Source organism: Paramormyrops kingsleyae, chromosome 8 (genome assembly GCF_048594095.1).
Source record: "Paramormyrops kingsleyae isolate MSU_618 chromosome 8, PKINGS_0.4, whole genome shotgun sequence".
Classification (NCBI taxonomy): domain Eukaryota; kingdom Metazoa; phylum Chordata; class Actinopteri; order Osteoglossiformes; family Mormyridae; genus Paramormyrops; species Paramormyrops kingsleyae.
In genome coordinates, this window is record NC_132804.1 from 16,915,735 (window position 1) to 16,937,709 (window position 21,975).

The 21,975-nt window shown below is 45.7% G+C and overlaps 2 protein-coding genes across 4 annotated transcripts in view; both read right to left on the reverse strand.

The window, feature by feature from the left end:
* Window positions 1-10: 10 nt before the first annotated feature.
* prkag1 (protein kinase, AMP-activated, gamma 1 non-catalytic subunit) lies at window positions 11-7,631 on the reverse strand. The gene is made up of 13 exons (XM_023832204.2): window positions 7,442-7,631; window positions 6,099-6,153; window positions 5,513-5,613; window positions 5,308-5,389; window positions 5,167-5,225; window positions 4,953-4,998; window positions 4,819-4,873; window positions 4,211-4,337; window positions 3,527-3,692; window positions 3,230-3,267; window positions 2,119-2,265; window positions 1,941-2,040; window positions 11-1,825 (listed from the first exon to the last, which is right to left on the reverse strand). The coding sequence occupies exons 1-13, from the start codon at window positions 7,481-7,483 to the stop codon at window positions 1,815-1,817; spliced, it is 1,029 nt and encodes a 342-aa protein (XP_023687972.2). The 5' UTR covers window positions 7,484-7,631; the 3' UTR covers window positions 11-1,814.
* Window positions 7,632-9,680: 2,049 nt separating this feature from the next.
* LOC111854313 (histone-lysine N-methyltransferase 2D-like) overlaps window positions 9,681-21,975 on the reverse strand; it is a 33,211-nt gene continuing 20,916 nt past the window's right edge. For all 3 annotated transcript variants that reach the window (XM_023832177.2, XM_023832194.2, XM_023832185.2), the window contains exons 38-55: window positions 21,772-21,838; window positions 21,462-21,694; window positions 18,115-21,345; window positions 17,889-18,026; window positions 17,639-17,803; window positions 17,409-17,556; window positions 17,238-17,325; window positions 16,914-17,089; window positions 16,582-16,724; window positions 16,352-16,484; window positions 16,124-16,239; window positions 14,810-16,025; window positions 14,571-14,707; window positions 14,268-14,398; window positions 13,438-13,723; window positions 12,714-12,787; window positions 12,514-12,622; window positions 9,681-12,371 (exon numbers count right to left, since the gene is read on the reverse strand). In XM_023832177.2, the coding sequence (XP_023687945.2) occupies window positions 12,279-12,371; window positions 12,514-12,622; window positions 12,714-12,787; window positions 13,438-13,723; window positions 14,268-14,398; window positions 14,571-14,707; window positions 14,810-16,025; window positions 16,124-16,239; window positions 16,352-16,484; window positions 16,582-16,724; window positions 16,914-17,089; window positions 17,238-17,325; window positions 17,409-17,556; window positions 17,639-17,803; window positions 17,889-18,026; window positions 18,115-21,345; window positions 21,462-21,694; window positions 21,772-21,838 (6,684 nt within the window). In that variant the 3' untranslated portion in view covers window positions 9,681-12,278. The remainder of the gene's footprint in view (window positions 12,372-12,513; window positions 12,623-12,713; window positions 12,788-13,437; window positions 13,724-14,267; window positions 14,399-14,570; window positions 14,708-14,809; window positions 16,026-16,123; window positions 16,240-16,351; window positions 16,485-16,581; window positions 16,725-16,913; window positions 17,090-17,237; window positions 17,326-17,408; window positions 17,557-17,638; window positions 17,804-17,888; window positions 18,027-18,114; window positions 21,346-21,461; window positions 21,695-21,771; window positions 21,839-21,975) is intronic.

Sequence of the window (21,975 nt, forward strand, 5' to 3'; positions counted from 1 at the left end):
AGACCACACATTGTACAACGCACAATTTATTGCTCATGCTTAATATTGATAGAATTAGAAAAAAAAACAATATGGATATAATTATGACTTGTATATAAACACATACATTTATTCATGTATTGAAATACCAAACAGAATCTAATTAACTGCAGATCTGTCACTGGCACAGTGTCAAGACCGACCACGTTGCTGTGAATGCGGGACCTGCATCGGTAATACGATGATCGTTCAGTTGTGTGACGGGAAAGTTGCGCGCTCTGTGGTTTGTCTGGTTGGCGAAGGAGTCTCTCAAATGCTTCAGTGAGCATGGCTGCGCAAACGAAGTGGGCATTTGTCCGCCCTGCTGAGACCCAGAATTTTTACCCAAGCTTCTCATCCAATGCCTTGCTGCACTGCTGAGCCACCTTCCACACACCATCCCCAACCTATCATGACCGTGGAGAGAAGATGCAGCAAGAGGTACAAGGGAAATCTGAGCAATGTAACCTTAAACAAACATCTACTTGACTCACGGTTCTTGATTTAGATACTGAATATATAATAAAACTGCAAGCTCTGAAATGCAGAGAAATCTCTTCTGACGTATTCCTATTCACTATACTTGGATTCCTGTGGTCAAACAAACAGCATGCCTTATCCATTGCAAGCACTGGATCACAGTGAGATCACCTAAGTGTGCGTTCTGCGTTGGCGTTCGAGCAGAAAGCTCCTAAGCATCGCTCAAGAAGCCTCTCGTCTCGTGTTGAAGGCTGACTTCACCATGAAGTTATTTCTGATGATTTATCTGGTTTGCCAGATCCCACCGCTGACAGCAATTTTAACGATGCAGGAGGGACTGACTAAATAGCAGAACGCTGCGTGAAATCCTTTGGGGATCAACCCTGTCCCTACAAAACATTCTGTACTTATACTCATTGAGCCCGACACATTTAGGTTAACTGGCACTTGGTTGCGAACGCAGAGGCTGACACCTAGTGGGTGGGTGAGGACTGCAACTCCTGTGAAAGTTAATTTAAATATCCATACTTCCAAGGTGTAGCCACAGCCAATGCACAAAATAAAAGTCAGAGGAAGGATAAAACTGAAGGTATACCCAAATAATGCTCCACTAATGATGGCAAATATCTAAGTCAAATATCAAACAAGTCTAGATAATCTGATCCCATAAAACTCAAAATGGTTGTATCCTTCGCAAATTTAAAAAAAAAAAAAAAAAAAAAACTTGTAGTATAAACTATAGTAATAGAGCAAACTTCAGACAGCAGGTGTGCAGTGCTGGTCAGCTTTTGCACTTGCTGTCATGACCCCCATCTGAAGGCATCAGACCCACATGACGTCCCTAAGTGAGCACGGAACAATGTATGCCTCTAAACAGGTGAAATCATCACGTCGCCAATGGAGAGAGAATCATTTCTAACTGAAGTAACTGCATAAATATGTTTAAACTGTATTTTTTTTACTCATATGCCTAAAAGGTAAAAGTAGATATTGGGAAGGGATCTGCTCTAGACTGCCCTGCGATTCCAGTAGCCCCGTGCTCCAGTGGACCCTGTGGCCTGGTTTCAGTGAATCATACTTTGTGATTATTGCTCTGTTCAAAATCCCGGATGCTCCCTTGTATCAGGAGGCGGTGGAAACCGGGGTTCAAAAGGGGTGGAGTTGGGGCTCAAAGGGGCAGAGTCGGGGCTCAAAGGGGGCGTGTAGAACACGGATAACAGCTGCTGGTGCTTCTCCCTTTTCAAACCCACTTCTGCCTCCCAGCTGTTCCACAGACGAAAGGGAAGAGCCGGAAGACCTTCATTCCAACTCCAACTTCAGGCGGTACCTACAAACAGAAGCTAAACTGCACCATTTCTGGACATTCGACTGAGCTCATGGATTTATAGCACTGGGCCACATAATTACATGCAGTCAAAAACCAGAGGGTTTGCCAGACTTACCCCCCTCGCCATTAGTGAGCACCAGAGCCTGCAAGATGTCCGACAAGGAGACAATTCCTTTCACCACGTCCTGTTCATCCACCACCACCAACCTGTGGACCTGTGGGGGAGCAAGACAAGTTCACACAGCCGGGACACTTAAAGGTTTTCCACATGAGGGCCAGGTGAAGGTGTGTACCTCGGCCTCCACCAGCCTGTTGATGATGGTCTCCAGGGTCTCGCTCCTGTGGCACGTGAGGACGCCCTCAAAGTACTGGGAACGGTGCTGTAGTGCCTTGGTCACCGACAGGTCCAGGTTGTTGTAGGTCTTCTCGGCCGCCAAGTTCTGGACAGACACCACAAACTCAGGGCGCGTTCACTTTGGGTTGGACGTCCGCTTCCTCCACGCCTCAGTTACGGTTCCACGGAAAACCGCTGCGTGATTAAGTGCTGAACAAATTCAGTATGTATGTACATTCATGTGAAAAAGAAACTACAACCTCTTTCAGTTCTGAGGTTTTAGGTATCAGGACATAATATAAAAAAATCTGATACTTACCAGGTCCTAAAATAAAGTAAATACAACCTCAGATGAACAACACCACATGACATATTACACCCTGTCATTATTTATTTAACAAAATCTAAGTCATAAATGCAGAAGCAGTGTGTGAAAAATTAAGTACACCGCTGGTGCTTCCATAGGAATTAAGTGAGTTAATCCACTTGATTAATTGATCATCAGCAAGTTTTTAAATTAGTACTTATTTTTCCCCCACACACGGCTTCTCCATTTTGGCTTAATTTTTGTTAAATAAATGATGACACTGTGGAATCTGTTGTGTTGTTTTACATCTGAGGTTAGACAAATAATTTAAATAATAACTGGTAAGGACCAGTTTTATTACGTCCTGATTTGTAAAACCATAGAACTGAGGATGTATTTTCTCTTTCACATGATAATAACTTAAAACATCTGAAAATTCAGACCAATCTCTCAGTAGAGAATGCAGAGTCTGATTTCCAGTACAAGTCAGCGTGTGAGTCCCAGTGTTAATATGCAATGGAGTAGGAGAGAGTTTGATATGGGGGGGGGGGTCACTGTTCAATAATTTAAATATAAAAGGTCAATTTATTGAGTGGGATGAATAATATTCAAATTAAATATTGGGGGGTACATGCCCCCCCCCCCCCGACAGAGGGACTCAGCTCCCCCCCTGACAGCATGATGACCAGCAAACCCCGACGCCCTGATCAATAAAGCAGAACACAAGCAAGGCTGGACATACAAACACCAACTCAATACTTACTATGACGTCAAACTTGGAGTAAATGTCCACCACTCGTCCTGTAAAAAAAAAAAAAAAAAAAAAAGTTCTTTCACAATAATACAGTGATACTAATACTGAGATATCTTTTTTAAACATTGTTACTAATTACTGATTTAATTCTTTTATAAATCCACACCACTGAAGATGTACAGGCAGACAGATGTACTCTGCAGCCGTCCATACAGCTGCAGAGACACTAACACATGACCAGTCACATGATTTCCTCATGAATATTAATGAGGACCCTTCCTGCCACCTGCCACCTGCCCCCCTCACCCTTGTCATCCACCACTGGTAGCGCAGATACTCTCTGGTCCACAAAGATGCCCAGCGCTGTGTAGAGGGGCGTGTCAGCATGCACCATGGCGATCTTGTGGAAGGTGCCGATATTCAGCTCCTCCAGTGTCTGACTTAGGAAGGCGGGTTTGGGCATCTCAGAAATCTGATGGGGGGGGGGGGGGGTAGGGAGACAGAGGCCATGTTCACATACCAGCTGCCAAAGCCAGGAGAGTATTATGTCGACCAAAACCACCAATGAAACGGGAGCGTGTGGCCTTCCTGAAGAATGTACCCCCTAGAGATATGCCTGGGTTGGTCCCAGTTTAGCTATGTCCGAGCAATAACAGGGAAAGACATTCATGAAGGGCAAAAGGAATTTAGGTCTATGTATATCAGAGCTACACTACTCAAACATGGTGTCTAGATTAAAAAAAACACACACACACACACTGCGGGAGGGGCTGCTAATCTGCATTATTCAAGTTTGGAGGCATGTCGTGCTGCCTACAGCAGGAGAGGACAAAGGGGACGGAGACACTGAAAATTAGGTGCGAGTTCCGCATGTTAATGAGGTCATCATGAAGGGACAGCAAATGGGGATGCAGGAGCTGCAGTTATGCGGTGTTCAGGTGAATGGGGCCGGCGTGATGGCATCCACACAGCTAGGAACGGGCAACTCACAAAGAGCTTGAGAAACTTGAGGATCCTCTTGTGCGTCAGGATATAGAGGGTGTTGCCTGTCAGAGGGTCAATGACGGGCAACCTGTGGATCTTGTTCTTCAGCAGAGAAGAGACGGCATCGTATAGGCTGGGGGGGCAGGCAGAGAGATAGAGAGGCAGCCAGTGACACACTCGTCCACCTAAACCGTCCACAACTTGGGCAACCATTCTATTATTTCTGGAGCAGGACGCCCTGTGAGTGGCGCTGACTAGACGAAAACCATGTTCTGTCTCAAACTAAAACCTGTGACACAAGGTCACCGACTTCAAGGGGAGCAAGGACAGCACAGCTGAGACAATGTCTCACCCAGGCAGGTCTGCAGTGACACACTGGAGGAGCCTCCTGTTCAACTCAAAACCTCATCATAATACCCTGGTACTCCTGGTGACCAGAGCAACAGCATATCCCCAGAGCACCAAAAAAAACACACAGGTGAAGGACATATGACCAGATCTACTAGACCCTAATCTCTGAATTATATTTCAGATAACACACATTATTTATGGGAGTGTGAAGAAAAGATTTGCCTGTTTCAGTGCAGCTGGTGAGCGAGTTGGGGAGTGCTTACCTGGCATTAGGGGAGATGCTGACTAGGGGCTTGAAGGAGTCTTGTAAATAGACCTCTGGGGAATAGAGGGGCCATTTTCAGCTTTCGTTTGTGTACATATTTTTGATGAAAACAACAACAAAAAAAGTGCTTACCTCTCCATGTCTCTATTTTGTGCTCCTCTAGCTCATATATTTGAACCTGCAATTTCACCAGAAACATGCAGAAGGAAGCAAAATATGAAGTACCATGCTCTGTTTCAACATGGCACATGTGACCTACTGGCTTTACAGAAATCCTGAATTGGTGGTTCTGAGAATTCAGGGGCAATGGAGCAATAACAGTGAGTCCAGCAGAAGGCAATCTTACCAAAGGAGATTTGTAGTAGCGATGCAGGATGTTGATGAAGTCAGTGATGGTCAGCATGCCTGTGAAGGCAGCATCATTAGAGAGGGCACAGTGACCCAGGTGAAATGTGGCCATTTACAAAGTTACAGTAGCAGGCCTTACCCACAAAGCACTGCTTCTTACTGTCCCATAGTGGGGCTGCTCTCACCCCATTGGACACCAAAGCGAAAAATGCTTTTTTCACCTGAAGGAAAAAAAGAATAGAAAAACTTTAGATGTTTTTCTGTCTGTCTATCCAAAACAATTTCCTGGATTTTGTGTTTTAATATAAAAGTTCTAAACAAATCAGAGCTATTAAGAATCTCACCTGCAGTGAGGTGTCAAACACAACCAGCTTTGAACTGGTGGGCACCAGATCGTAGCAGCGATGGGATTTCATGAAGCGTGTGTAAACATTCTTATCTGCGTCTAGACAAGACACAGATGCTGCCATCATCACATAAACATACAGCAGATCTTAAGAGGGGCCTTTTCTGTTTTGGCACAAAAGCCCCAAAAGGACCATTAAGGTCCATCTGCCCTCATAGGAAATGTGAGAGAGAGAGTGCTGATTCTGATCGATCTCATCTCTCTTCTAAGGAAAGTTACTCACAGTGTGTTCTTTGTGATATATTAGACTTCCATTCAGACAGGTGCTTAAAGTTCCCTGCCTTTGCACATTTTGAAATGACCATCATTCATTCATGATTTTTATTGCATTGAATGGTTTTATCTTTGTATGTGATCTTATAACAAAGAGAAGAACCCAGGGAGTACAGATGAAAACTAGCCTTCTGGCTACCTCTGGCATATTTACTGCAATGCAATCAATATGCATTTTCCCCATTAAATAAAACAACAAACAAACAATAATAACTCAAGGTCCCTCATGAACATTTCCGCAGAGTTCATACCCTCTGTGGCTGCCATCTCCTTTTTCCCCTCCAGGTCATCAGGAAGAGCAGTGACCTGAAAACAGATTAACCATGAGCTTCCAGCCGTTGTCATACACACACTTCTAGAGCTTATAATTATATTATGGGATGCCTACTGTAGTAAGCAAAGCCTTCCTCTGCTAGGTCAAATTAATAATAAAGTTATTGTTAATTATTAATAGATGATTAATAATAAATCTGGAATTTCAATAATTTAAGAAAAGGATGATACTAAAAACACTTACTCTGGCACATTTCCCAAAATATGCCACCTCAGTCCAAACAAATCAACCTGTCAGTCAACCAGCCAAGGAAAGTGTCTAGAGGTTCACAGTAAAATGTAAAAGTGTAACTACTGCATCGATTAAAGTGTTACTGAACATTAGGCTTGAGAGTGTCTTGTCTTAGAGTCGATCCCCCGACGTCATATTCAGTTTTAACTCCTCGATGTTCTAAACCTTGACATAGTTAAACTGGTTATCTCCCATATATACAGTATATATATATATACATACATACATACACACACACACACACACACACACACACACACACACACACACACACACACACATATATATATATATATATATATATATAACAGACAACGTTTTTACAGATCACCGCGGCAAAACGGTCCTAATGCAGAGCAGGAACAGCACACCAAATTTAAAGCATCGTCCTTATTACGTATGTTCCAGTCGGGAAGGGTCAAAGTCCTACATTTCAGTTCATCAATTAAGCAGCACGTGCCGATTTAGGCGAAGGTGAACCTGTAAATCAATACGGTCTGGAAGGTGGACAGGGGCGAAGGCCGAAAGACAAACCACAGATTTCCCATCAGTGGGTGACATGAGACCACGGTAAGTAGGTGACTGCGTCCGATCGGACACCCACGGCGGTTCAGGTGGCATGATGACGGAACACCCTACCCGCTTCAAACGCAGACAGCGTGCTGAATTTTATGTTATACTCTACCTGCATTAACTATACTGCTGTTTACTGAGCTTGCGTTTACTGTACAGGCGATTGTAACACCCTTCCATACAGCACATACTATATGGTGTGTGTATATATGATTACTGCATTTTTGTGCTTAGTATATTTGTGGCGTGTTATATAAAGTATATGTATCAAAATATCGCACTGGGCTGTTGTTTGAGTCTATAGACACTAAATCAAACACCATAAATAAGCATACGCACACTTTAGCGGCGAAGCTAACACTGCCCCTATCTGTGAGTACAGCTTCCCGGACCTTCGGACGTCCGGACCCCGCGCGGCCGCTCGCGCACGAGCAGTGCACACCCGTCGCTACTTACGCTCTCCATGTCCAACTCGCCGGGTCCGCTTTGTCCGCGCATTTAACCACCCACGACCTCGTAGCACCCGTACTTTCCACGTCTGCTGCTTTTGTGCGGCTGCTGCGCGGCCAGCCGGGTGTTGGGTGGGTGAGCCGGGTTTTGAAATCTTGCCTTGACGCTGACAGACCTGCCTACCACGTCCCGCCTTGTTTACTTCCGGTATTGACACCATCTGCGCATGCGCAGCTATAGGCATCATGACCGCAGTCATTTTTATGGTGGGTGTTAAATGTCGCCCCTTATTTGTTGTCATCATTCTAATTTCCTCCCTTAGTGGTTCAGCTCGTCGACTGTATGGAGCAGAAATTACATTTATTTCACGTATAAGTATTGTGATTACAAAGTGGTTAAATGTTAGTGCAGAATTTGTGAAAGTGAGATTCAGAGCCATGTAAGTCAACACATCACAGTAAAAATGACAACATTCAGATACGAATTAACGTCAATCTCGAAGAAAGTCCGGGTAGTACCTAAGTGTATTCGTAAGGTCCTGGTGTAAAACGTAAACTAACTTTAAACATTTGCGTTTTGTAATGTGTGGTAGACTTTGGCTGTTTTACCTTATAGTTATCATTTACAACCTCTTTCCAGAAAAGTTGGGATAGTGCGTAAAAAGTAAATAAAAACAACACAATGATTTGCAAATCATATAAGCCATATTTAATTGTAAATGCAACAAAAACAACTGAGAAAAAGTATTGTTTTATATAAATATATGCTCAATTTGAATTTCATGCTAGCAACGTATTTTAAAAATGTTAGGGGAGGGACAATAAAAAAATGAAAAAGTTGTCAACAAATCACCAGGTTAAATATCTCACAACTCATTAGATTAATCAGTAGCAGGTTGCTAAGATGATTAGGTATAAAAAGAGCCTCCCAGAGAGGCAGAGTCTCTGTGCAGTGAAGATGGGGAGAGGTTCACTGCTCTGTGCAGTGAAGATGGGGAGAGGTTCACTGCTCTGTGCAGTGAAGATGGGGAGAGGTTCACTGCTCTGTGCAGTGAAGATGGGGAGAGGTTCACCACTGTGTGAGCAAATAGTGCAACAATTTATGAATAATGTTCCTCAACGTAATATTGGAAGAAATTTGGGAATTTCATCATTGGTATATCGGTATATCATTAAAAGATTCAGAGAATCCAGAGAAATCTCTGTATTCAAGGGATAAGGCCAAAAACCAGTATTGGATAGTCATAATCTTCAGGTCCTCAGGCAGCACTGCGTTAAAAACAGACACGATTCTCCAGTGGAAATCACTGCATAGGCTCAGGAACACTTCCGAAAACCATTATCTGTAAACACAGTTCTTGGCTGCATCCTTAAATGCAGGATGAAATGTTACCATGCAAAGAAGAAACCATATCTAAACATGATCCAGAAATGCCACCAACTTCTCTGGGCCTGAGTTTATTTGAGATGGACTGAGGCAAAATGTAAAACTGTCCAGTGGTCTGACAAATTTGAAATTCTTTTTGGAAATCATGGCTGCTGCGTCCTCCAGGCTAAAGAGGAGAGGGACCATCCAGCTTGTTATCAGCAGACAGTTCAAAAGCCAGAATCCGTGATGGGATGGGGGTGGATTTGTGCCCATGGGGTGGGTAGCTTGCACATCTGGGAAGGCACCATTAATGCTGAATGATATACACAGGTTTTCGAGCAACATTGAAAACATTTGGCACATCGTGAAACGAAAAAATGTCAATGGAGACCCTGAACTGTTGAGCAGTTGAAATCCTGTATCAGGCAATAATGGGCCAACATTTCACTTTCAAAACTCCAGCAACTGGTCTCCTCAGTTCCCAATTGTTTAGAGTGTTGTTACAAGAAGTGATGCAACACAGTGGTCAACATAACCCTGTCCCTTTTCTGAACTGTTCTGAAACGTGTTGCTGGCATCAAATTCAAACTAAGCACACATTTTTCATAAAACAATAACTTTTCTGTTTCAAACATTCAATATCTTGTCTTTGTTCTATTTTCAGTTAAATATGGGTTTATATGATTTGTAACTCATTGCATTTTTAATTTACATTTTACAGCAGCATGTTAAAATGAAGTTAAGAACTATCAGAGGTGTCAGCCACATACTCTAGGCAACCGACAGAGAGGGAATTTCTATGTGTAATTGCCAATAACTGTAGTAACTGCCTATGCAGCTGAAAACGGCGTGGAAACACTTATGGAAAAACCTTCAATTTTATATTTAAAATGCATCTTTATTTCTTTACAGAAGTGGAGACAGATGTAAATTGAGAGGGAGAGGAAAAAGTGGAATAAAAAGGGCATATTGTCAAAAATATGTACAATTCAAAATTATACAAAACATGCCACATAGAATCAAAATGATCATTTATTTAGCATTTTTTCCTAAAAGTAACTCTGCTGTACAGATTAAACATCTTTAAAAAGAAGGTAATGCTTTCAAAATCTTCAAGAACTTAGGCAATCTTTAAGTTAAAAGCTATGTGAAGAACAGGATAGTCAAAAATAATTTATGTATATATAGATTCAACACGTTTTGTCAGTCACCTAGGAGGAAAAGAAAAGAAAACAACTCCCCTGAAAGGTTTGTTGGTCAAAAACAGTGCGTGTTCACGTTACTATCAGGGCTGTAATTAAAACATGACTGACTGAGAACATGATTCCTCGCAAAATCATAGCTGAAGTCAAATCACACAATATAAAAATGGGCTGAATATATAGTAATTCCACACAAACTAATCCAACACTGTACTTTCATAGGCTAGAAAAAGTTACCAGTATTAATAAGCATAGTTAGGACGACACTAGGGTAGTAAAAGACCTTCAAAGTTTCTTCTTTTCTGAGGAGTGCACATAACAGGGAAGTCTCTGAACAATCCAGGGACTCATTTTGGTACATATTCACAACCAGTAGCATACACAACAGTACAAGTAGGAAGGGAGAAACAAACCTACACAACCGCATCACACGTCATTGCACCTTTACCTGCAATCTTTTTTTTTTTTCTTTTTATTTATTGAAATAAAAATAGGCAGACACCTCTCCGATTGGAGATCCTCTCATAAGATCTGTTCCATGTGATCCAGCCCTGCTTCTAGCCAAAGTCATTGGCAAAACAGTCTTTCTGTGTTTAGCTAAAATTTACTGCTGGAGTATACAAGCTCGTAGCAAAAATGCTAATAGAAAAAAACTTAAATGCAAAAGGAAAAAAAAAATCATATACATATAGTCTCTTGACTGTTCTATTTATATGTGTGTATATTCATATATATATTTAATACTTGTATTAAAACAATATCCAGTGGATGATTTCTCTCACTTTAATTGTTTAAAAAGGGGTGAAGCTTTTGTTCCCCTTGTTTATATACAGTTTTTACACTTGCAGCTTACCTCAGGGGGAGAGGTGTGTGCAGTTGGAGAGTCCCACTCCCACACACACAAAAAAGCGAAAAACTAACTAAATGCCCTTTAAGACTCTTTCCCCCAAAGGCCCTTAAAATGAAAAGCCATCACCTTTACATGATTGACTAAGGATTTGGCTGTGGGGTGCAAAGGTCAGAATGCCAGCTGTAAGTCAAGTAGGCCTCACTACAGTAATCAGTAACATACAGCTGGTCTCCTGGGAGAAGCTCGTCAGAAGACGGGCAGAAACGGGGGCGTCAGACCAGCATCACAATAGGCTCCCTGTCAGCTTTTCTTATGGCCTATTAGCAATAGGAACGCTGTGAAATTCCCTTTGTCTTGAGCATCAGACAAAAACCTCCATAACATTTTGGGATTTCGTTGTGCATCATGTACGAGTATATACACAAAATCCAATGTCTATCATGTTTTACTTCAAATGGAGACTCGGATATAACAGTGGGAGTTCACCATTCAGGACTGATTTCTGACTGATGCAGTTTCTGAAATGCACAGGCCTTCCCAGACTGGGCATGGTCAATATATCATGGTTATCCTTACCATTCCCATGTTATTTCATATACTTATAAAAATTACAGCTAACCTGCTTAAATTTCCCAGCTTTTTTTAAGAGTAATAACCATTAATGTCTCCTCCACCTCTGCCTCTAACCCCCCCCCCCCCCCAAAGCAGTCCTTTACAGCTTTCAAAGCCTACAGGTCCTAATTGACTCAAATGAGGTAGACTGGGTCAGAATTACCACCCTGAATGCATTCAAACTGTCCGCTTTCAGGGAGCAGGTGGCTGTGTTTGTGTGTCTCACTGCCTCTGGTCTATCACACTATGCACTGATTTTTAGATTGTCCAGCCAATAACCACAATCTTTCATCATCACTGATGCACAGGGAGAGACCATGTTTTGGGGGAATAAGGAAGAAAATATATACTAAAACAGAGGAAACACGTGCTACTCTCTCTTCAGTGGTCATCACTGTACATAACTGGACAGCAGCACATCCCTTTTGGAGTCGATGAAAAGCATTTGAGGGATTAAAAGTCAGCTAAAGGCATGAAAGTAAAATTCGACATCACTGTGGCATTAACTGGAACGCATTACGAAGATCCTTTAAGACTCGTATTTCATAGTTTGTTATTAGATCTCCAGGCAGCGGCAGAGGGTGGGGGCTGCAGCGGCTGGTTAGTGATGTCAGATCCAGTTCTTTTCCTTCATAATTTTGGCTCCCAGAGCGTGAACGGCACTGACAGGAAACCACAAGGCAACTGCCAAAATGTATAAAAAGCACAGGCGCCTTCACTGGAAGCAGCTCTGGGTGGGATGTCGAATTTCGGCAAGCTTAGTCATGAAGGTGTTACTCCATTCATTCTGTCACCCCATTCTTCTCTCTGGTCAGTTCATCCACTTGCGGCAGTTCCAAGCTCCACAATGGCAGGGGATCTTGTGCTGATCATCTTCAAAGTCGAACTGATAGTCATAAGTCAGCTGGTAACAGGAAAACGTAAGGTCAGCTTAGTTTCTGCACATCTTCAGTTTCAAGCAAGTAGCTGATGCCACTTCACAACTTCATGAAGCTCTCTGTACACTGTAGATTAGAATGAATATGGTATTATGTTGGTTCTTTTACCTCCTCTCCCTTAGGAATCCTCCGACTAGATATGATGATGATCTTGTCCTCTTTGTCAAAAGTAACAACCTCCGCCACACAATTGGGGGCACAAGAGTGGTTGACATATCTGGAGGGGAGAGGATGCAAGAGGAGTAAAACCATACGGGTGAAAATGACTAATAGACAAAGAAGTAAACGGGCACATGGGGATGGCTCACCGGGCTGGGCCGCCGGTTAGGGTGGCATCGATCACGTGCTCATTGTTGATGCGAAACATGTAGATGCCTCGGTTCTGAAGAGACAGCAAAACACAGCTTATAGCACCCCAGTTGCTAGGATCAAGCTCAAGTTCAAACGAAACAGCCCGCTTTCACAAAATTAAGCTAAAAAAAATCAACCGATTTTACTCAACATCCCAGTCCTCCAAGCATTTCAAAGTATCATACCCAATGGTTACCTGCAGCATATGTAATTCGGCTCACAAATGATTATCAGAGCGTTCTTTCCTCAGAAGCCTAGTAAAATTAAGACCCCTTTCCTCAAGGATATATTTACAGTAGAAAGTACCCAGAAGCTACAGAGAGCCCAGAAAGCACAACAGCTACAAAACTACCAGAATTCACTTAATATCTTAATGAACATACGAAATATAGAAGACAGTACCTTTAAATCAACCAAGAGCTATTTATAATTCCATTAAGAGCAGAAGGAATTCTCAAGTTTAATCTTAAATTATAGATTTGCCCACCGTCTTAGAAAACAGTGATAACACTGACTTTCCTTCCACTTCAAATGAAGGGGAACTTTATCAGCTCTGTATTTTTGCAACATTCTCTCAGAGCCACCAGAGATCCTTCGTCTTTGGGTCTCTTAGAGCTCAGATGAAAACATGACAGATTAGGGTCAGTGCCGGTTTCCATGCCAACAACAGTAGCCCCCCACCTGCTCCTCATAGATCTTCTCTCGCCGGTTGGCCACCTCATTGCGGATGATGGTGCCGATGTACTCGATGACCATGGTGTGCTTCTCCAGGTCTTTGGCAGCGTACAGGCCGAGCCCCTGGATGCGAGAGCGGGCCAGATACACATTGTTCTTCCACTCGGTCTTCAGGCGCCGGTACTGCGATGACTTGGAATGGACAAACTGCTTGCTGTATGGTGTGTTGATCTCGCCGGTGAAGGTGCTCTGGTAAGCCTTGGACATGCTGGTGCTGTTCAAGGTATGAGGCCTAACCGGGAAAAGAGTGGGAGGTCTGTCCAAGGCCAATTACAATATGCTGGAGAATACAACGAGGAGTTGCTCTGGAGCCACGTGCAGACGTACAGTACTGAGCAAAGGTCTTAAGCAGTCAAAGAAAATGTACAAAGCTATTTATCCAAGTAGTAAATGTATATTCACTCAGGGGGAAAAAACAAAATGCAAATTAACAGCAACAATTAAAAAAACAAGAACTACTTCTGTTCTCCGGAAAGTTACTGATCTTGTTCGGCAGCTAGATTAATACTGCTTCAATTCCCAACGAGTTTATTAATTAAGTAACTGAGTGACGTATTGATTAGCCAAATAAGGTGGGGTATTGGTCAAGCAAAAAAATACATGGGTATGTTAAATGGTTACTGCAAAGGGTTCTTGGAGAGGTTGTGAAATGGCCGACACGTTGAGAGACCAGATATAGTTTTACATCAACGTGATCATTTAAACATCATTTTCTTTGACTGCCTAAGACTTTTGCACTGTACTGTAAATCTGACAGTAGAGAAGGGTGTGGTCACCTCTTGTAGTGGGTGAGGATCTTGGGCTCAGACCGGGCACAGCCAGTGGGGTTGATCATGAGAGGCAGCTCCATGAGTGGATGGCGGCCGTAACGGAAGACGTAGTTCTGGCAGTTCTCGACACCGGGCAGCTGGGGAGGAGTGAGGAAGAGTGTCACAAGCTAAACTAGTTTTGCGTTTACACTGTCCAAATGTAGTTCAACTCAAAAAATAAATAAATAAATAACATAACATAAGAGGTGGTTTAAATAGGACAGCTTCGCATCTGAGTGAACATCAGAGCGGCAGGTTGGAAGAACTCACAGACTCGGTGATCCGCAGGACTGCATGCACGGTCAGGCCATACATCTCCTCTCCCTTCACATGCTCTGTGAAAAGCTTCAGCATGGCGGCCTCCTGGCGAAGGCTGGCAACCTGCTCTACAACTCGGGCCCAAATCCCTGCAGGAGCCATTAGGAAAAGAAAGAGGGACAGATTCAGGGTTTTAACAGCCCGTTCACTGTTGCTGACTAGTTAAGAGTAAGACGACAGGGCTGATGTACCATCAGGGGTGGAATCCTGGAGAAGCAGATCCTCCTGGCCCTGCTCCAGCACCCGCACCTCGAAGAGCGGCCGGCTGTCCACCTCACTGATGCGGCAGCGGTAGCGGCAGCGCCGGTTGGGCACCCTGGTGCTCCAGTAGATACGCGTGGCCTCGTAGCCCACAGGGAAGATGGCGGTGGGCGAGTGGAAGGCAGCCATCTGGGAGGGCAGCAGCTGGCCCACGGCGTGGAAGATGAGGCCGCCGACACGAAACATGTGGACACGGTCGCCACGCTGCAGAATGCTGGCGATCTGCTTGACCTCGTCGCGCTCAATGTAGACCCGCCGGAAGACGGCAAAATTGCTGAGCTCCTCCTCACTGGGGCCCTTGAGCTTGTGCTGAATGCACAACATAGTCTTGTCCTTGAAGAACATGCAGCGTGCACGGATGGCGCAGGCAAAGTGGTACACGTTTGGGCAGCGCAGCCGGTTGCAGCTGTTGGTGGCGCCCGTCTTCTGGCAGCAGGCGCAGCGTGTGCGCAGCCCCCGGCGCAGAGCCACCTCCACGTTGATGAGCGCGCCGCCCTGCGTCTCGTACACCTCCGTGGACCATAGCGCGCAATTCAGATGCACCCATAGGTCCACATCAATGTTGAGCAGGCGTGCCGGGCCGTCGGTGGCGCCGTCACCCTCCTCGTGGCAGAAGCAGCATTTGCGAAGGTCGCGGGGCATTTTGTCGGGCCGCAGTGTGATGCGCAGGCGCTCCATGAGCTCGGACACCTCCCTGCTGCTCTCCTTCCGCGAGCTGCCTTTGCGGATGGTGATGACCAGCTGGAGGCGCTTCCAGCGCAGCCCCTTCCACTTCTTCATCTTTGGCCGCAGGTCCTCGTCTTCAGAGGGCGACCGGCTGCGATGCTTGCTGGCCTTGGGGGAGGAATCCAGCAGGGCGACACCATCTTCAGATGGAGCTGTGGGGTCCGTCAGTGTGGCAGCCATAGGGAGAACGGCAGAGTCCTGCTCAAGTTCAGATTTGACTGGAGGTTTCCCTGGACTGGAAGGTGGAGAAGATGAGCTTTGAGCAGGAGGTGGACAGGATGGATGCAGAGGGGCTGGTGGGGCGGGTGACTGGGGCGAAGAAGCGTCCACTGGGTATATAGGAAGATGGTGCACATCCAGGTCAGACACATTGGTGGTGTAACAGTGCTGAACCATGGTGTCCTCTGTCTCCAGGCACTCCTGAAAGTAAAACATGCCATTTAATCCTCTTTAGATCAAGTTCAACTGGTTAAGCAAACAAAGGTATTAACATTTACAACAGCCGGACATTTACTCACCTGTTTGACAATAGACAAGATATCCACCTGCTTCTTCAATGTGCAGCCAGGTAAGGAGGCATCAAACTTCACCCACTCTGGCTTTCCTTGTCTAGAGGCGTCTGGATCTGAAGGACCTGGATCAACACAAAGGGCACGAAACACAAGAAAGGGGGACATAACCATAGATTAGTTTACTGTGCATCCTCTCTTAACGCATCTACTCCAATGTTATACTAAGCAAAGTACCCGGAGCAAGTGTGTCCAGGGCTTTCCCAGCTTCAGGCCCTCTGCCTGGGCTCGGGGGAAAGGCCACCTCATAGGACCCTGGAGTCTGCATGTGTAGAAGCTGAGCCATGGCAACCATCACTGCGTTCAGGTTCTGTTCTCAGAGGAAGAAGAGAGAACACGACTCAGTAAAGTGGGTCTGACCACGTTCCGTACAGGGACAAGGAGTCGCGGTTCCCCTCCCACAGTACCTTAGCGGCAGCAGCAGACAGCGTGAACGTGACAGAGACCTCGCCGCTCTTGGCTTTATCCCATTGGCTCGAACCTGGTCCCATCCTGCCAGCATGCTCGGGAAGTGAGCTCACGGATTCGAAAGCCCTAGTCTCAGGGAAAACTGAAAGCAGGTCAAGCAGAAAGACAAGTCAGTGAGACACTGTATGAAACAGGTACATCAAAGCCTTTTCTTTGTTGTAAATTAATGGGAACATGTCTATCTAGCAGGACACAGCTGGGCTCTCTAGCAGAGCAGGCGAAAATAAGAATGACAATAGCCTAAGGGACTAGGGAGGATTACATTTCATACCAGGGATAGCAGAGCACGGGATGATGGGAATGACAGGCGATACAGCCCTTTCGCTTCCGCTCATCTTTGTCTCCTCCATCACAGGAAATCGAGGGACTTCTTCCCCCAGAATGCTTTCTGGAGAGGAAGCGGGAACAATGCTGTCTGGAGCGTCACTGTCCTCATCGCTCTCCATCCTGAAATAAAGTGGGAAGGGGAGAGTCACGGTCTGTACAGACCACCACAGAACAAATGCTTCTACATGATCAAACACACCAGTTTATCAGAGTGACAATTCAAATAAATCACCCTGATCATGCATGCAGTGCTTATATGCAACAGTACCTGATATCCTCGTTTTGATTGTGTGGAGGTGTGGGAAGAGCAGCGAGCAAATCAACATTCTTCACTTCCACACCTTCTCCCTCTGTGTCTGAAGAAAAAGAGAAAAGGACTCAAACTGGCTCTTCACAAAACAGACTGTAGCCTAAAAACCCACTTTTCCCACCAGCTCACCCTTGGACTCCTCAGGAGGGTCAGTCTCCTTCTGTTCATCAGACAGCTCCTCCACAGTGGTCACCCCATTCAGTAATTTGTGCTGCACCGATGGTGGGGGAGTGGGCGGTAGAGAGGAGGGTGGTGTTGGTGGATTGCTAAGATGACTCTGAGGAGACAGGAACCATGAGGACCTGACTGACAAAGACAAACAAGACAAAGACACTGTACACCGTCCTGCTATGTTCTACCTGAGTGAGCAGCTGAGAGTAGTAATCAGGGATATTGTCCAGTACTGCATTGCCGAAAGAACCCTTCAGCTTTGTTTCATCGTTGCCTGTGCTGCTGCCAAAAGGTGTGAACAACTCAAGATTGGCAGTGATGGAGGGCTCCATTAGAGGAAGGAGAGACAGCTCCTGGAATAACAGAATTGCGTATTTTATTACCCTTGAATAAAGGTTATGAAAACCAGACTGTAGGTCATGTTCAGCTCTGACACACCTGCTTCAGTTGCTTCATCAAAGCCTCTGTGCTTTTTCCTACTTCATCCTTTTTGGTCTTCTTTCGAGCACTGGGTACAGCCTTGGACGTGCGTTTAACCTTGGTTGCTGGAGGCTTCTTGTTGATAGACTGCAAGTCCTGTAAAAAAGCATGAACAGTTGTATCTAAAGAATCTTGAACAGATTACAAACATTTGCTTCAGAAACCAATGACAAGGGGATCATACCTCCATGTTGCATGGCGTTCCCTGCAGCTTCTGCTCCAACATCGCCAATTTGCTGTTGATGTGGCCATTAATCTCACTGTGGTTGTTGTCAGAGGGCTGCTGGGCCACCAGCTGCAGGTTTTTAGTGTGCAACAGTTTCTGTAGAAGATGCTGTCCTGTCCCAGGCTGCTGAGCTTGAAAGCCAGGAGTCCCAGCTGTGCCTTCCTGGCTTGTGGTGTTGGAATAAACTGAACCAGTGACACTGCCAACAAGGCAAGGACCCACCTGCCCATGACTGCTCTCCTTCTTTACAACCCTACTACAGGCCTCATTCCGTGCATCCGGATCACACATTACCTCCCTCGGCTCCTGTTTAATGTTCTGAAGAAACATTTTGTTTAGAGATTCTTCCCCTTGATGAGATGTTTGATTCTCTACACAAGGGGGCTGCTGCGTGTTCCTTTCAATTGGAGGTGGTGGCCTGCCCACTAGCATTGTGGTAGCTTGTACCTCATTGGGTAGTTTATCTGAAGACAGATGTTCACACTTTAGCCCTGGCTGCCCTGGAGGCCCATTCACATCACCTGAGACAGATCTACTGGTTTCTACTTGATTGAATGGACTGCTTCTTCTAGCAAAATTCTCAACTGCAGTGTCAGAGACTGTTTGGCCATAAGAGGGTAGTGTGCCTTGTTCCTGACTGGTGGTTGAAGCTGGACTTGAAGTAGTGCCTACTGCTAATGGTCCAGGACATATCAAGCGTGCTGGGGAGCCTTCTGAGCCGACTGGTGCTTGAGGTGGCTGAAATGGGCTAGAAGCTCCTGGCAATCGTGGTTGAAATGTTTGTTGATGAGATGCTTGTTGAGATTGCAATGCTTGTGTCGGTGATGACTGATGTGCACCTGTAGGGTGTGGGAAAAAGTGTTGCTGCAACTGTTGCTGCTGTGCCTGTACATTATGCTGCTGAGGAAGCTTAATTCCTGGGGAGTTTTGGTGCAAATCCTGTCGAGGATTTGTATGACCCTCTCTTAGAGTGTCCAAAGCCATTGTAATCTGTCCCCCAGCCACTTGCTGCTGCACTTGCATTCTTTGCTGATGCTGAGGCAAGATACTATATTGGGCTGGAGCTCTTTGCTGTAGCTGTTGGGAAAGTTGCATTGGTGGCTGTACCATCATACCAGGCTGTTGTAACTGTTGGGAAGGACCTCTAACACCTTGCTGCAGAGGTATCCCCACTGAGGACTGCATCATCATGGTTTGTGGGGAGACTCCCACAGCTTGTTGCCCCACTGCTCCTTGGGGGAGCTGCTGTTGCGTTACCAATCCCTGTGGTCTCTGTGCTACTAATCCTTGTGGTCGCTGTGCTACTAATCCCTGTGCTTGACTCTGCTGTCCCTGGACTTGTGCCTGCCCCGGAGACATGGCCATTCTCAGCATCTGATGCCTCTGGGCAATCATAGCTTGTATTTGACTTGGGGACAAGTGGCGGAGCTGGGGATTCTGGGCTATTAATGCTTGAATGTTAATATGTGGTCGGATATGTCCCATAGTCATTCCTGGCCTGGGGACCATCCCTGGACTTTGTTGTCCCCTCACCATACCCAACTGTCCCATCATAACTTGCTTCTGCTGTTGGATGAGGAGGGCTTGCTGTTGTTGCTGCGGATTTGGGTGAGTTGTCACACCAGATGCCTGTTGGCCAGGCTGACTCTGTAGCTGCCCAATCCCATCCTGGGGCTGCAGCTCAACCTTCTGACCAACAACTGCACCCTGCTGCTGTAGCTGAGATATGCGACACGCTTGTTGTCCATCCTGCTGCGCAGTATTGTTTTGCTCTCCCTGCAGGTTGCTTTGCCTCGGCACAGTCTGTGAAAGAACACCCTGGTTGCTTTGATAACTAAGTTGTTGTGGGATCCCTGACGGAGAGGGGGAACTGGAAAGTTGCTGCAATTGTGCAAGTTGTTGTGACTGTGGTGCCATGTATGTGTTTGGTGTTTGTTGCTGAATCACCGCTCCTGATGCCTCTCCAACTGACCCAGGGTGCTGTACATGGACAGTGATTACAGACCCTTGTGGCTGTTGTGGTGTCCTTGGGTTAAGTATTCCACTGTCTTTAGGGTTTTGAATATCATGTGAAACATTTTGTACCCCTAGCTGCAGACCTTCAGTTACCCCTTGCTGTTGAGGACCTTCTCGAGCATTTCCTGCAGGGAGAGACGTTTCCAGGGTGACCTGACTTTCAGCCGAGTCCAACTGCGTCGGTGCCGTTTGCAGCTGTCTGCCCAGGTCTTGTTGAAGGTTGATCTGGTTCATATATCCTTTCTGCTGTGGCAGGTGCTGTTGCAACTTTTGTTGCTGGGGTAGCTGTGGCAAGTCATTTCCTGCCTTCTTTTGCTGTTGGGAAAGAAGCATTCTCTGTGCTAGAATATTCTGTTGCTGTGGGGTTAGTTGGGTATGTGGTCCCTTAAGGCCATGCTGTTGCGGACCCACCAGCCCATGCTGAGCCACCATACCCTGGGCTCTCTGCTGTTGTACCAACATCTGTTGGTTTTCAATTATTCTTTGCTCCTTTCCCACAGCACTGTTGCCTTGGGTCATCACTTGCTCTCCCATAACATTCTGCTGCTGTTGTGGACCAGTTTGGCTTCCCATCAGGCTTTGCACTGGCACAGGCCCCTGCTGATCTTGGAGCTGCATCATGCTTTGTTGTTGGGGCTCATGCTGTTGAGACATCATCGGATTATTCATCACACTTTGCTGGGTTGGTGCAACCATTGCACCTGCTGGCTGATTAGTCAGGCCAGATTGCTGGACTTGTGGTGGAATTACTTGTTGTCCCATAAGTCCTTGCTGCCGCATTTTCTGTACAAGCTGCATCCTGTGCTGAAGCTGCATTTGTCGATCCTGCATAAGTCTTGCATCTGGGCCCTGAACTCCAGCATTCTGAGGAAAACAACCTGCATGGGGACCCGAGGTCATAGTAACAGGATGTGGGGGTTGAGTGGCTCCAAGGAAGGGTGGCGGCGGTTGCTGCAATCCTACCGGGACCCCCCCAGGAGGAACATGCACAGGGGGCTGGCCTGACAGTGGCACACCCTGCTGCCCTATCACTGATCCGGGCAGCTTGGAGAGGACCCGAGTTGCTTGTGCAGAAGAGCCAGGTGTCAGAAGACTGGAGCTTTGTTGATGTTGCTGCTGTTTGTTTCGGTATTCTGTAATCAGACTCGTGTGCTCTTTTTGCTGTTTGCGCACCTGGGGGTTTCAAATGAATGAATGAACAAACAAAACAGAACATCATTACTTGTCCAGCCTTAGCACAAACTCAGCAACACTGTATTACTACCATGTCAGTTCCGTAGTTCAGTTACCTGATCTAGCTGTTTTTGTATCTTGCTCTGTTCTTCAGTGACCAGCTTAAGCTTCTCGGCATCGGCCTCAGCAAATTCCCGGCCCGCTTTCTTGGCTGTGCGCTGCTTGGCGCAAAGCGCCTTGCGGGACTTGCGGTGCACGCCAATCTGCTCCTCCAGGAATTTGAGCTGCATCTGCAGGAGCTGTTGAGTATGCAGCAGCCACTCCTCATACTTGTGCTGCTCCGTATCATCTGAATTGGGGAGAGATCTCATCAAACAAAAAGAACTCAAACCCTACTCAAAAATGTAAAATTTATTAATTTCGTACTGATAATGCCTTGCACGAACTGTGGAGGGTTAGGTTTGGATTGGGTCATGTCACTGGTTTCTCCTTCCTACGGAAAACAAAGCAAAACTCATGTTAGATTACCATATTACAGTCCATTAGAAATCCTAACCGCACACTCTCAGGATAGAATCTGGAGGGTCATTCTGTGTCAGACGGCAGAGATTATTTTGTCATTACATCTCA